The 13,036-nt window shown below is 45.2% G+C and overlaps 4 protein-coding genes across 5 annotated transcripts; 1 reads left to right on the top strand and 3 right to left on the bottom strand.

Annotated features, from left to right (window-relative positions):
- Positions 1 to 44: 44 nt before the first annotated feature.
- On the bottom strand, positions 45 to 1,992 carry LOC4817427 (uncharacterized). Of its 2 annotated transcripts, none has more exons than XM_001356730.4 (5): positions 1,611 to 1,992; positions 643 to 1,550; positions 506 to 587; positions 300 to 446; positions 45 to 175 (listed from the first exon to the last, which is right to left on the bottom strand). In XM_001356730.4, exons 1-4 carry the CDS (start codon positions 1,932 to 1,934, stop codon positions 300 to 302), a joined length of 1,461 nt encoding a protein of 486 aa, XP_001356766.1. In that variant the 5' UTR covers positions 1,935 to 1,992; the 3' UTR covers positions 45 to 175. The 2 variants fall into 2 exon arrangements, with proteins under 2 accessions (XP_001356766.1, XP_015036157.1); XM_015180671.2 differs by having other exon boundaries at positions 58 to 175; positions 330 to 446.
- Positions 1,993 to 2,140: 148 nt separating this feature from the next.
- On the bottom strand, positions 2,141 to 3,043 carry LOC6903012 (putative oligosaccharyltransferase complex subunit CG9662). The gene is made up of 2 exons (XM_002132698.3): positions 2,813 to 3,043; positions 2,141 to 2,740 (listed from the first exon to the last, which is right to left on the bottom strand). The coding sequence occupies exons 1-2, from the start codon at positions 2,949 to 2,951 to the stop codon at positions 2,430 to 2,432; spliced, it is 450 nt and encodes a 149-aa protein (XP_002132734.1). The 5' UTR covers positions 2,952 to 3,043; the 3' UTR covers positions 2,141 to 2,429.
- Positions 3,044 to 3,275: 232 nt separating this feature from the next.
- On the top strand, positions 3,276 to 4,905 carry Ptpa (Phosphotyrosyl phosphatase activator). Its single transcript, XM_001356729.4, has 4 exons — positions 3,276 to 3,432; positions 3,487 to 4,110; positions 4,180 to 4,388; positions 4,456 to 4,905. Exons 1-4 carry the CDS (start codon positions 3,405 to 3,407, stop codon positions 4,813 to 4,815), a joined length of 1,221 nt encoding a protein of 406 aa, XP_001356765.3. The 5' UTR covers positions 3,276 to 3,404; the 3' UTR covers positions 4,816 to 4,905.
- Positions 4,906 to 4,994: 89 nt separating this feature from the next.
- On the bottom strand, positions 4,995 to 7,451 carry LOC6903011 (bromodomain testis-specific protein-like). Its single transcript, XM_002132697.3, has 4 exons — positions 7,306 to 7,451; positions 5,837 to 7,236; positions 5,722 to 5,774; positions 4,995 to 5,653 (listed from the first exon to the last, which is right to left on the bottom strand). Exons 2-4 carry the CDS (start codon positions 7,218 to 7,220, stop codon positions 5,588 to 5,590), a joined length of 1,503 nt encoding a protein of 500 aa, XP_002132733.3. The 5' UTR covers positions 7,221 to 7,236; positions 7,306 to 7,451; the 3' UTR covers positions 4,995 to 5,587.
- Between the last annotated feature and the right edge of the window lie 5,585 nt (positions 7,452 to 13,036).

Below are 13,036 nucleotides of genomic sequence, written 5' to 3'. Positions count from 1 at the left end.
CACGCCTAGGCTGGCTATTTTTGTGAACGGCGTTACAAACTGAATAAAATTTAAAAATTTAACAAACTTTATTTTATTAATATCACAAGCAAATTAGAATACACAACACACATTTTTTTGTTTACAAAAACCACATCCGCTTTGGTGGGCGTTACCACAACTTCTATTGTAGGCGCTGAAAGAGAGAGAGTAATCGAATTTTAGCTTTTAAACTATGACACAGTTTTTAGGCTATTATTTATGCATTTTAAGGATCATTCGACACGGATGATCTTTAAAATGGAATGTCTTAATAATACTCAAGCAAGAAAACCATTTGGCGTTAGTACAATGCTCGAGTTGCCGCTCTTAAGAAGACCACGAATGAGGGCCAAATCATCGGGCGTCAGGGACCAGCCCGTTAACTGCCCCACAGATTGCAGTTCCGGGCAGCTCTCCAAGAGTAACTTTAAAAGGAAAGAAGCTTTTAATTTAGGGAACGTTTCCTAGCATTTAAAATATCCACCTCGACAGCTTGCACGGTGAGTTCTGGCGCCAAAGTGAACCAAATATCTTCCAGAACCTTGAAGTCGTGCTGCACAAACATGCTGAAAAGGAAGACTATTAAAATTTCAACAAATCTCTCAAACAATCAGCTATTACCTGATGATATCCTCATCGGTAAAGTCCACAGTATCCACGGCCATGCGCTTGAGGTCCGTGCAACTGCAGAGAAAGGCTTTCAGAGAACTCGTCATAATGGCACTGCTGAGGATTTCCAAACCCTCCAGTTGCTGGAATTTGGCCTGAGCCTGACCGTACGACAAACTGTCTATCAAGTAGCAGTCGAGATCGATCAGCGAGGGGCATAGCCGTGCCAGCTTGCCCAGCTCCAAGTTCCCAGTGCCCTTGATCATGGTCAGATGGCGCAGATTTCGGCCAATGGGCCGCTCCAGGAGGGGCAACAACTCAGCCACCACAAACCTATTGATCTTCAGTTTTCGCAGGGTTCGTGTGTGCAGGGCCCGGAGGGAACCTGTCTTGGGCGAGTCCAGGTAGAGGGTCTCCAGTCGCGGACACGTCTGCATAATCACCTGCAGCGTGGCCTCATCCGTGGCCGTGTCGTGGACGTACCTTAGCCGGCACTTGAAATGGTCGTCGACATTGTCGAAGATGAACTTAAGGGAGGCGCCCACAAACGAATATGTGGACAGCGTCTCCACCTGTGGGCAGTGCTCTAGAATGAGGGCAACGTCCGAGTAGCAGATGTTCTCCTCTCCGGGCATGCCCACGTCCACAACAGTCAGGGACTGCGAACAGACTCCTTTGGCCAGCACATCAATGCCAATCTCTGTAATGTCCGTCTCCCCGGAGATGTCCAGAATTTGCAGGCGTGTTGACCATTTGCCAATCTCCTCCAGCAACTGATCGTTGGCTATGTACGGGACATACAGCTTCACCAGCTGCTTGCAGCGTCTCACTATGTCGTACATGTAGTGCATGTGCTCCTCCTTCACCCAGATGCCTTTGATGTTAAGGACCCGCAGGCCAGCGCCCTGAGCAGCAATAACCTGCAAAAAGGGAGATTCATCTAATAGCCAAGATCTCGCAGGATGCCGGAGAATAATTACCTGAAGAATCTTTTCATAGTAACTGAACGGAAAGACCTCCGTAAAAAGGAAGGTGACGCCGCAATTGAGCAGCATTTGCAGGCAGGTGAACCTCATGTTGGCGTCTAGATAGTCCGAGCTGAGTATGACCCGCAGCAGATCCTGGTAGATGTTCGATGTGGCACCCGACTGGGCCAGATACTCATTCAGCTCGACCATCACAATATTGATGTCTAGATGGACATCGGGGGCGTACTGCACATAGCTGATGGTGGACACCAGCAGGTTGGCCAGCTCGGCCAGAGCGCTGTCGCTCAGCGTGCGCACGCTGCATTTTTTTGACATGTTTCTGTGGTCGTAAACAAAATGCGACTCAGCAAAAACCGACGACGTGTCGGGGCAAGAAGATCGATTGAGGACTTTTCTGTGGTTACATCACTCGGTTCTCGGATCGCTCCAATGTTTGGGATTAGGTGTTCGTTTGGTGTCCAAACCTTTCTTAAGGTATAACTATTTTATCGAATTTTCTCGTTTCTCGTTGCATACATATGTAGGTATATATTCTTTATATTTATAAACAAAAATAGAATCTAAAATTATATATGCGATGGAAATTGTTTTCGCGCTGCGGGCAGAGAGCGAACGTGCCAAACGTATGGACAGCGCGAGGCAGACTGAGAGCCAACAATAGGACGCCAATAGTTTGCTGCTTCCTCAGCACAGCAGAGGCACTTTGGCGGCTCTTTTAATGGCTCTACGATTTGCCCAGGGAAATGGTCATCTATTATATATGCTTTACGGAATACTAAGAGAGGTTTGCCTGGCTTAACTTGGGAGATTCTAAGGATGCAGGTAGCTGGGCAGCTTCATGCGCATAAACAGCCACGTAGTGAAGAAGGACATCAGTATAAATATGAATCCCATGGCGGTGAGGAGCAGCCGATTGAGATTTGTCTTGCCGGGTGAATGCGTCTGATCCATAATGATAAAGCCCAGGCCGCCGACGGTGAAAAGAAAGCTGCTGGCAAGTCCCTCCATGATATATTGTCCGTTTACTCGATAGGGCATAAAGGCCACAGGACGTGAGTGACCGTGCTCGTCCACAGTGGCACCCACGCTGGGCGGCTCCACTATAACATCATAGATAATGCCTGGAAAATGATGTTTGAGCTATAGCTATGATGTCTGCAGCATTTTTGTGTACGCTATATAGAGACACTCACCGCCGGTCACCAAAAAGTACGAGAGCAAAATTACACTAAACACAGCCATCGGTGAGGGCATTGGGATGCTGAACCGCCGCACTTTGATGTTGGGCGGCACCAGTATGTGGAAGGGAAGGCTGTACAACGTCTCAATCATGGCTGCAGCTTCAGATATTAACAATGATTAATGTAAATAAATGTTTTTCTTTAAATTGCGACGTGTTCAGTGTGACCGTGGATGTATCTATAAAATATACCGTCTCATTAAAAAAATATACCGTCAATATACTGACGAATTCAAGTTCTATTTTACATATTCCTCGTTTTTGATCTTCCGTGGAATATTCTCAGCTATATAGAACATTTAACCATGTCCACATAATTTTATCCGATTAATGAATCAATTTTCTACTTGATTGGCTTTATTTAAATAATTGTTTTTATTGGATTTCTATAAAAAGTTGAAAATGAAATTTAAAAGATTGATAAAAGTGACAAAATATACCTATTATAACGATTGCCGGCCTATCGACAACCAACAACAAATAAAAAGTAGCTGCATCCCACATAAAATAAATTGAGTAACCGAGTAAAAGACAAATAAACAAGCATGGCAGACGCCAGTGCATATGAAGCAGGTAGGTGGGCAGCACTAAGTATTGAAAAGGAATGACAATGCTTTTTTGTTGCAGTTATATTTCCGACTATTGCCAAGAGAGTGCAAAATATTGGGGACCTAGGCTTGTGGCTGCGTTCCCGCGCCTACCATGATCTCATTGGCTACATCAATGGCACCAGCTCGGCCATACAGGGAATCAAGTCCACCGACCCAATGTACGAGTCGGACATGCTGCGCAAATTGTTGCGCATCTTCGAGCTACTGGAGAAGTTGGTGGAAAAATATCCGCCCTTGGACCAGCCGCAGCGCTTTGGCAACAAGGCCTACCGGGACTGGGCTCGGGACATGCGAGAACAGTTGCCAGAGCTGCTGGGACAGCTCTTGCCCCCCAGTAAGCAGAACTACTTGAACGAACTGCAACAGTATCTGACGGAGGCCTTTGGGAATGCAACGCGTATCGATTATGGCACTGGACACGAGCTGTCCTTCATGTTCTTTCTGTGTGCCCTGTTCAAGGCCGAGATACTGGACGAACAGGACATTGTCAGTGCTGCGCTACGCCTGTTCAAACGGTACTTGGAGTTTGCCAGGCAGTTGCAGCGGACATACAACATGGAACCAGCTGGCAGTCAGGGTGTCTGGTCGCTGGACGATTTCCAATTTGTTCCCTTCATCTGGGGCAGTGCACAACTCTCGGGCAAGCATACGAAAATGTTGACCCAACAATGATGGTTATTCATACCTGTTTATATTTTCTGTATTGCAGTCCGAAGTCCATTCGATCCAGCCAAATTTGTGGAGGAGCAGATAATCAACGACTACAAGGATCAGTACATGTTCATCAGCTGCATTGATTACATCTGCAAGGTGAAGACTGGCCACTTTGGGGAGCACTCAAATCAGTTGTGGAGCATCACGGACGTTCCGTCGTGGGTTAAGATCAATATGGGTCTGGTGAAAATGTATCAAAAAGAGGTAAGAGTCCCCCCAGAGGCAAACCGTTTTTGTATTATTTTCTAAATCTTGCCGAACCCCACTTCAGATCCTCTCCAAGTTCCCGGTGATCCAGCACGTTTTCTTTGGCGATCTGATGTCCTTCGACACGGTAACCGCTGGCACAACTATCACTAGCGCCCGTCTGGGTCATGTGGCACCACCGCCGTCGAAGCGTAAATGCATAGTGCCCACCTTGGTGCCACAAGCTCCCCAGACACAAGCGCCCCCACCGCCGACTGAGGCTCTAGTCAACGACCAGAATGCGGGCGATTCGAGTAGCGAGAGCAGCGACAGTAGCGTTGTTCTACGTCCATCGGCATCAGCCTCTACGGCTTCGCTGGTGGCCGCCGCCGAGGGATCCGGTGACAATTTAAATGACATACCCAAGGATACGGCAGCCGAGTAGTTGTTAATGATGGATGATCCAACCTGTGTTACAAATCTCTTATTAATAGCGTTGCCATTTACTCAAAAATAAATTTGCTTTAAATGTGAATTGGGTCTCTCTCTCTAGGCAGAGGCAAAGATGGGAGACTAAAGATTTTTATGTTATTTTTTCGATGTTCAACTAATTGTATAAAAATGTAAATTTAAATGCTCTGGGTTATCATGTATTTTATTGACTGGATTGAAATTCTGTTTTCCATGTCGATTGTAGTTTTAGCTCTCATATTTCTGTCCAATCTGGCGACCATTGAAGGCACTTTGGTACTAGGTATGGTACTATTACAAAGAATTAAAGCTAGGGTTAAACCGAGGAGAATTTATAGATTATTTTACTGTCATTGATGAAAAATGTTTGAAACAAAAATTGGTATGCAATTGGACAACCATACGGACTTGATGTTAAATCGGTAACCGCTCATTATTTGTAAATTTATAAATTTAAGCTTTAGTTGTATTGCCATAGCTTCTGCCGTTGTCTGCTGATATTTTAAGGTTTTCAGCTTTTAAAGCAGAGCAAAACTGAGATCTAATTGCTGAGCCAATAGTTAGTTGATTCTTTAAATTAGAGACAAATAAAGGTTGCTTTATCATTAATGTGTAAAATCTACTGGACTGAGCAATGAATATACTAAGATTTACTCCTTTGTTTGGGGGTTCCTGCTGCTGAATGTGTGTTCTTTGTTCTTTGATGGTTCTTCTAGCTCTCCGTCCTTGTCTGTGGTGGCCCTATTTTACAAGGTATCCTCAAAGGCCGCCATAAGATTAGTCCGCGATTTGCAGTTTCTTCGGGCATGTAACTGGGGAAAAAGGATAAAGGAATCTTAGTGGGGGATACCTAGTTTAAGGTTATATAAACCATACTTACATGGGGCCTGAAGGCGCGTGGCCTTCTGCGCATTGGAGTCTTCCAGCCGGTTTCTGTAGATGGGAAAGAAATGATAACAAGTAGTAATTATCTTTTATGAGATCTGCGTGCTTACCGTTGCCACTGATCATAGTGGCCTTCTTGCCTCCAGGCGGCAGTGTCCGTTGCCGGAGTCCCGAGCTGCAGCCGGAGATCGCATTGATCCCTTTGTTCTCCGGCTTTTCAAAGTTCTGCATGGCTGAGATTTCGTCGGTGAGGTTTCGGATCTCTTCCTCAAGATCGATTGGATTTTTGTCGATGATTTTTCCCTTGGCACTGACCGCTTTTTCGCGCTTGTATTTACTTTTATCCTGAATCAACTTATAATTTCTCTGCATGAGGCTGTTTACTTTAAAAAGGGCTGTCTGTACCATGGACTGGCTGATTCGCAGCTTGTCGCTGATATCTTCGTCCGAGCTGGACTCGTTCAGCACCGTGTTAATCATTTTCTCTCCCGGCTTTTTGCGCTTCTTCAGGGCAGAGATCTCCTCGGCGAGCTTCTCCGTCTCATGCTCCAGACCGATTATGTTTTTATCGATGATTCTGCGCTTGGCACTGAGAAGGTCCTTGACGATCGCCCGTGTTTTGTTCTCCAGCATTAGCCTACGCTTCTCCTCCATGTGGTTGCACGTTTCCAACTTGGGCGAGCAGACGATGTCGACCTCTTCGTCCGAGCTGGACTCGTTCTCCACGTCGCTGCAGACCTCCTCCTCATCCTCGCTGGACGAGTCACTGAGTATTTCGCCGGGTACTTTTACGTAGAGCATCTCGAAGGCAAGTTGAAGCTTCTCGCACATGATCACGATGTCATGATGTACCGGATTATACTTGTAGCAGTTGGAGAATATCAATCGCATATCCGCCGCGAACGCCGAAGCACTCTTGTACACCCGATTGTCCAACTTCTGCTTCACGGTGCCCAGATCCATGGGCGTCTTGATTATGTTGTAGTAGTCGTAAAGACCCAGATTCTGTGCATCCACCGGTTCGTAGAAGGGCCAGGCATAGGCCGAGTGCTTCTTGCTGAACAGCACCATGAGGATCTCGTTGCATGACTTAAGAGCCTCAGAGAGTTTCTTCTTTGGCTTTACCAGGCGTGACTCGAACTTGACTTTGGGCAGCAGTGCCGATGGGCCTGGCTCCTGCTTCACATTGTGCATCGTGGAAAAGTCGTCCTCAAGCTGCAACATGAGCATCGCGGATAAGTCTACCTCGGGCAGCGCCGGAAAGAGTGGCTCAGCCTTTACTTCGGGCAGCACATTCACCTCGGGCATTGTGGGTAGGTCTTCATCAAGTTTCACCTCGAGCATCGTGGATATGTCCAGCTCAAGGTCCACATTGGGCGGCGATGCTATACGTGGCTTTAGATTGGGCAGCGGCGAATCCATTAAATCCATTGAATCCATTTCAAAGTTAAGTAAATGTGTGCAGTTTTTTGAAGCGTAATCTTGTGGCTGCATAAATGCACGTGCGTTTCTGCAAATAAGAACGAACGAGAAGCAGTATAAAATGTTCCACCCAAATACTTGGTACGTTGGCACTCACTTTTTGATCGGTTTTACAGCAGAAGTGCGTTCCTTTCTTCTTTTTTTTATATTTCGTTAATTTTTTCCGGCAAAATACTTATTTGACGCAGTGACAGATAAAAATACGCTTCTAGAAAGATCTGGAACTGGTTCCATCTGGTTCGCCATCTTGAAAAGTTAACACACACACAAATACACGCATATATGGTATACGTATGTATATCCATATGATTTTTGATTTTGCGAAGAATTAAGCGATTTATTCGACTTGGTGGAAGATCGACGTCTCGAATCAGAGTCAATGCGCAGGGCTCGGATAGTCATCCCTGAAGATCATGCGAAGCTAGGCATAGGAAATTATATGCCGGCAGTTTTTTGTAGATTTAACACCTCTATGTTGTTTTCTCAGAGATTAGACACAACTAGAGATGGGTGAACATCAATTTGTCACAGCTCTTGACTGATAGCCGTGAGCTCTGACTGGAGGCGCGATTGCAGTTTGTCAGTTAATAAAGTCTAAGGTTGTACTTCTTTAAACTTAAGTTCGATTTATCAAACACACATAATTTAGGGGATAGTTTTTGTTTGTTTATTTCTTTAATCTCTTGCAGACTTTTTGTTTAATTATACCCGATACTCAAAATGAGTATTGGGGTATATTAGATTTGTGGTAAAAGTGGATGTGTGTAACGTCCAGAAGGAATCGTTTCCGACCCCATAAAGTATATATATTCTTGATCAGCATCAATAGCCGAGTCGATTGAGCCATGTCTGTCTGTCCGTCCTTATTAGCGCCTAGTGCTCAAAGACTATAAGAGCTAGAGCAACGATGTTTTGGATCCAGACTTCTGTGATATGTCACTGCTACAAAAATATTTCAAAACTTTGCCCCACCCCCTTCCGCCCACACAAAGGACGAAAATCTGTTGCATCCACAATATTGCAGATGCGAGAAAACTAAAAACGCAGAATCATAGAGAATGACCATATCTATCTGGTTGCTCAATCTGGATCAGATCAGATCATTTTTATAGCCAAAGGAAACAAATCAATTTGCAGTGGCTACGCAGCGCCCGACGTCACGCTCAGACTGATTTTCTGTCTCTCTCGCACGCACTCTTTGTCGTGTCGTTTAATATTAGCGGCGTCTGCCGGAGGAGAGCCATACTGACTTAGTATCGGGTATAACTGTAGAGTTGCGGTGTCCGCAGCAACTCACAACGTTCCCCCTCGTTTTAAATGGATTTAGGAAAGATTTTAGAAGGTTTGTATACCTCAATTGTATTTATTTTTGTACCGACAAATCATCAAAAAGAGAGCCCCTCCCATAATATATTAGGCCAGATAAAACTATGGTCATGGTGCAACAGGTCCTTGTATTCATAAAACCTTTTAAGAGAACGTTCCCGGGCTTCGCCACAAACATACATTTTACTCAATTTAATAAAAAATGTTCACACCTAACAAATCGAAACCCAAACCCCAAAATGACAAAAACTGTGTAAATGTTAAGCCGGATCTGATGGAAACAAATGTACATTAATCCCCCCTCCAGGAGAGGGCTGGGGTGGGGACAGAGCCGACAGGCAGAAAGAAAGAAAGAACAAAATCAATATGGCAAATGAGGCATGCAAATAGATGAACTTGCATCAACTTTTGTGGATACTTTCCCTCATCTTACTGCAAAATAAAACAGCAAAGTGGCAAAAGTATAAAACAAAAACTTTTGTGGGGACTCCCCCCCTCCCCGAAGGCATAATAATTTATTTTCGACACATCATTTATCAAGCTGGGCGCCAGGAAGCAGCTTGCCACGCCCCTGCCGACCCATTCTTCTACCTCATTTCATCGCCTAAAAACTTCCCCCCTTCTATAGTTTTTTGTGTTTTTTTAAATTTTCTGATGGAACAGGGGTGTTGGAGCCAGCATTAAAACTTTGCCGACGCATTTTTTGATTGAAGACTCTGGAAAAACATGAACATTCTCTCGGTTCTCTTCTGTTTGTCGTGGTCTTTGGGGCAAGGAACAGGCCAGGCCAGGCCAACTTTGGTCATGTTCATCAATTTGACCTCATCCAGGGGGTGGCAGGCTCTGGAACTGGAACTGGAACTCGGTCCGGCTTGATGTGGTTCGGTTTCTGTTTTTGCAAATTGAATGAAATTTGTGGGCGAGCTGTCAGCGGGCGGGTTCCAACAAGGTCCGTACATGATTGAAGGGCGGTTCTGGCGTCGGCGTCGTCGTCGTCGTCGGTGGCGTTGGTGGTGATGGATGCCAAGGTAGGACGACCTTTTAACTGAAAAATATTTCTTGGCCATGGACTGGCACCATTTGAAGTTTGTTTGCCGCATCTTTGACCTTACCCTTTGTTCTTGGAAATATTTACCTTAAAAATGTCTTCGTTGATTACGTTTCCTCTACATTCTGGATGTTATTTTTATTTTTGGTATTATCTGTAATATATTATTAATTAACCTGTTTATTTCTTGTATATTATCGATTTAAAATGGTTACAACCAAAGACAATAGTTAGATGAGTGAAGCCCGTACATTTATTTGGTATACGATTTTTCCAGGGTGGATTTTGAAAGTGGCTCCAGGAAAGTGCTCTCATTGCACATTGTTGATTGATACATTCAAATTTCTTCTTTGTCTGGTGACAATTCCAGTCCAAATGTGCTTTCTGTATGTCAAAAGCTGGAGTTCTCGTGTTACTAACCAAGGACTCTTTCTGTCGACCTGGCCAATCAGGGTGCTTTGTTCCTTTGCTATGGAAACACCTATTTGAGTCGCCTGGCCATTGGAACCGAAACTGTATTCGAATGCATATCTTGAATGGATTTCACTTCTCGGTGAATGATCGCAAAGGGAAACTGAAAGAAAGGAGAGGCGGAGAAATCATAAATTTAAAGGAAAAATCAAATTACGGACTTTTCAGCCATCATCAAGGCAGCAGCTTCTCCTTCGCACTTCTCTACGGACTTTCATTCCCCCAAAAACCCAAAACATAATTCACAGATTTGCTTTGCCATCGCCTTCTGTTGCCTGTCGTTCTGTAACGCTCTGGAACAGGCATATGGCACACAACCCTTCGACCACCTCCGATTGTTCTTGTTTCTCCTGGCATAAGGGACCACACAGCATGTGCTGCCTCCTCCTGGTCGGCCTTCTTGGGCTCCTGCCCTGCCCTTGGTCACTGCTGGACTAACACAATGCGTACCATTTGGGACGTTTAACTCTTTGGTTAGCCATTTTAGTACCCGGTAATTGAGGAGTACAAGGGTGTCATGTACTCGTGAAGGTGTATGTAACAGGCAGTAGTCAATTATCTCTCTAGCAGACCGCTCTCCTATCCGTTCCCTAGAACTCGGGTCTTGCCACGAGCCCTGTGATACCGAAAACTAAACTACTAATGAACAGATCTGCTATGAGACAACCAAGAAATCGTATTCCTAGGTACTGTCCAGTCGGAATTCCTGCCTGTATCGTTCCCAAATGTTGGTATTCATGATTTGGTCTTCATTTGGTGTTCATTTTGGGTCGTATCCTTGCCAAGGTGGGGGCAGAGGGGGTGCCGTCAGCTGGTTAAACACACAAGTCTAGAATGGAGTCACATGACAGAAGGAAAACATTGTGCACCCAAAAGCCAGACGCATATTTCAGAGCCAAATGTTTGGCCTCAGTTAATCTAGGAGTTCGGGGACAAGTCCAGTGTCAAAACGGGGGGAGGGGGAATGAGCTGTGGTTCCTTGGAGTAGTTCGTGCAACAAAAACGGACTCTGGTCAATGTCAGACACAAAGTTGCCACTGCACCGGAATCGACTTCGGGCCAAGAAAAACACGAAAGTTGATCAAGAACTTTTCCTCAACGAGAGGTGCACCAGCAACAAAGAATACTCGTATTCCCACCTACCACCCATCCCAGCTATTACTCGTATTTTGCAACGCACATTTCTCTAAACAATAACTAATTTTCACCATGCACACGTCCAAGTTGTGGAACGCCGCACCCGGACGTGGACCCGGACCCGTCCTCAGGTCGGGTTTGAGCTGTAGTTCTCGCCCGAGAGCCGGATGAACTTTTTGCGACAAGAGTTTGAGAGCCACTTGGCAGACTGCCTGCCCCCCGTACCGTGTTCAGCTTCACTTCTCGACATCGTTGGCAGATCCTAAACTTTAGCAAATTGCACAGTTAGGTGGCATGGGGCTTGTGTTGGAAAACGTCAAGAAAGCGCCACTGCAGCATAATTGGCAGTGCGCGAATATTTCGATGCTATTTAGAATTTAGAGTTTAAGTTTAACAATCGAGTTACTCGGACCCACCGAATTCGCATAGCCTCTTGAGTGGTGCCGGCAGCATTCATTATAGCGAATTTAAATCACTTTCGATGCCGTGCAGATACAATAGGAAGGTGTAAGGAAGGAAGGAAGGTAAAGTATCATTAACTGTCCAGTATTTGAGGAATGTGGATCCCCTCAGAGAGAAAGGTAACACGAGGACAGCGACTACAGCTACGAGAACAGTGAAGAGAATGTTAATATTAGAGAATATTATTATTAGAGTCGCCCAGCAGCCACTTCCGAGTTCCATTGTGATGAGTTGCTGCTCTGGAGACTCTCTGAGCTTGGATTCAGAAGTATTGCCTTTGCCAAGAACCCACCGATTGAGCATACATAATTATAGTTTTCTAGATACTGAATTTTACAAGATATACTGAACGTAAAAAGATGCGGTTTTCACAGTTTGTAGGAAGTAGTCTAGTATTTGAGTTACACGTATGTACATATTACCTACCTTGTCTACTACCTTGTCTATTACCAAATGTGGCTCTATGGAATCCTGGAGGCTGCACTGACAGGACACAAGTTTTCCGTGTCTCACGCTCTTAGCCCGCGCTTAACCCGCCAAGTCATCAAAGGTTACAAATCACTGCCAGCTTGAACCAACTTAAAATATTAGCCCAAATGGTTTGGTGGAAACTTCGTCATGCAAACATGACTTGGCAGGCATCAGACTCCCGGCAGCAAGGGGAGGGGGGGGGGGGCAGTGGGGGAACGCGAGAGTGTGGCATATCCCAGCACATCCGAAATGTGCGCCAGCAAATTGCATCTTCCTCCCTTTGCTCCCGGCTGCCAGGGGCCTTTTATTTCAGCTACTTCGTTGGCTTCCAGCTCTGGAATAGACAGCTGCCATGCATCCTCTTCGCGTGTACATATCTCCCTCCATATCGCTCCGACTGTGTGTGCATCGCAGATTACATCCCATCGATGTGTGCTTTGGCCACTGGCCAAAATGTGGGCTTGGTTTTCGCTTCTAACCAAAGTCCAGGCCATAAAAGAAGTGAGCGTGTTTTTAGTTTTTGTGGTATTCCCGCATGTGTTTGTTTTTAATACGTTTCTCATTTCTTTATGGGTTCTACGTGCGTGCTGGTTTTAAGCCCTCGAGGGCCTCATCTGCTTATTTGTTCAGGTGCCTGGCTGGCTTATTAATTACACCACAAAGAGTCCTAAAACGGAGGCCACAATGGCTGCGATAGGAATTAGTGTAATCCTGAAAAATTAGGTAACAAGAATGGACTTTCTAAGGCATTGTTACAATTTATTTTATCTTCTCTCACGGTATCTCTTTTTGGCAATACTTTCAAGAAACTTGATATTCTTGCCACTTACAGAAGCGGTGGCCCAGGCCTGCCATTTTAGTCGCATATTCAAAAGTTCAGAAAAGAAACCACAAATGGCCCCTCTAGCGGATT

This window comes from Drosophila pseudoobscura, chromosome 4, assembly GCF_009870125.1.
Source record: "Drosophila pseudoobscura strain MV-25-SWS-2005 chromosome 4, UCI_Dpse_MV25, whole genome shotgun sequence".
Taxonomy (NCBI): Eukaryota; Metazoa; Arthropoda; class Insecta; order Diptera; family Drosophilidae; genus Drosophila; species Drosophila pseudoobscura.
The sequence above is the reverse complement of the archived record's forward strand: the minus strand, read 5'-3'. Positions and strand labels throughout refer to the sequence as shown.

Excerpts from the sequence above, each read along its gene's own strand:
- LOC6903011 (XM_002132697.3), bottom strand. The coding sequence starts at position 7,220 with ATGCAGCCACAAGATTACGCTTCAAAAAACTGCACACATTTACTTAAC. Across the intron at positions 5,775-5,836 it reads CACTATGATCAGTGGCAACG|AAACCGGCTGGAAGACTCCA; the intron begins GTAAGCACGCAG and ends TCCCATCTACAG. Across the intron at positions 5,654-5,721 it reads CACGCGCCTTCAGGCCCCAT|TTACATGCCCGAAGAAACTG; the intron begins GTAAGTATGGTT and ends CTTTTTCCCCAG.
- Ptpa (XM_001356729.4), top strand. The coding sequence starts at position 3,405 with ATGGCAGACGCCAGTGCATATGAAGCAG. Across the intron at positions 3,433-3,486 it reads CGCCAGTGCATATGAAGCAG|TTATATTTCCGACTATTGCC; the intron begins GTAGGTGGGCAG and ends TTTTTGTTGCAG. Across the intron at positions 4,389-4,455 it reads TGAAAATGTATCAAAAAGAG|ATCCTCTCCAAGTTCCCGGT; the intron begins GTAAGAGTCCCC and ends ACCCCACTTCAG.
- LOC4817427 (XM_001356730.4), bottom strand. The coding sequence starts at position 1,934 with ATGTCAAAAAAATGCAGCGTGCGCACGCTGAGCGACAGCGCTCTGGCC. Across the intron at positions 1,551-1,610 it reads ACTATGAAAAGATTCTTCAG|GTTATTGCTGCTCAGGGCGC; the intron begins GTAATTATTCTC and ends CCCTTTTTGCAG. Across the intron at positions 447-505 it reads TCACCGTGCAAGCTGTCGAG|TTACTCTTGGAGAGCTGCCC; the intron begins GTGGATATTTTA and ends TTCCTTTTAAAG.
- LOC6903012 (XM_002132698.3), bottom strand. The coding sequence starts at position 2,951 with ATGATTGAGACGTTGTACAGCCTTCCCTTCCACATACTGGTGCCGCCC. Across the intron at positions 2,741-2,812 it reads GTACTTTTTGGTGACCGGCG|GCATTATCTATGATGTTATA; the intron begins GTGAGTGTCTCT and ends ATCATTTTCCAG.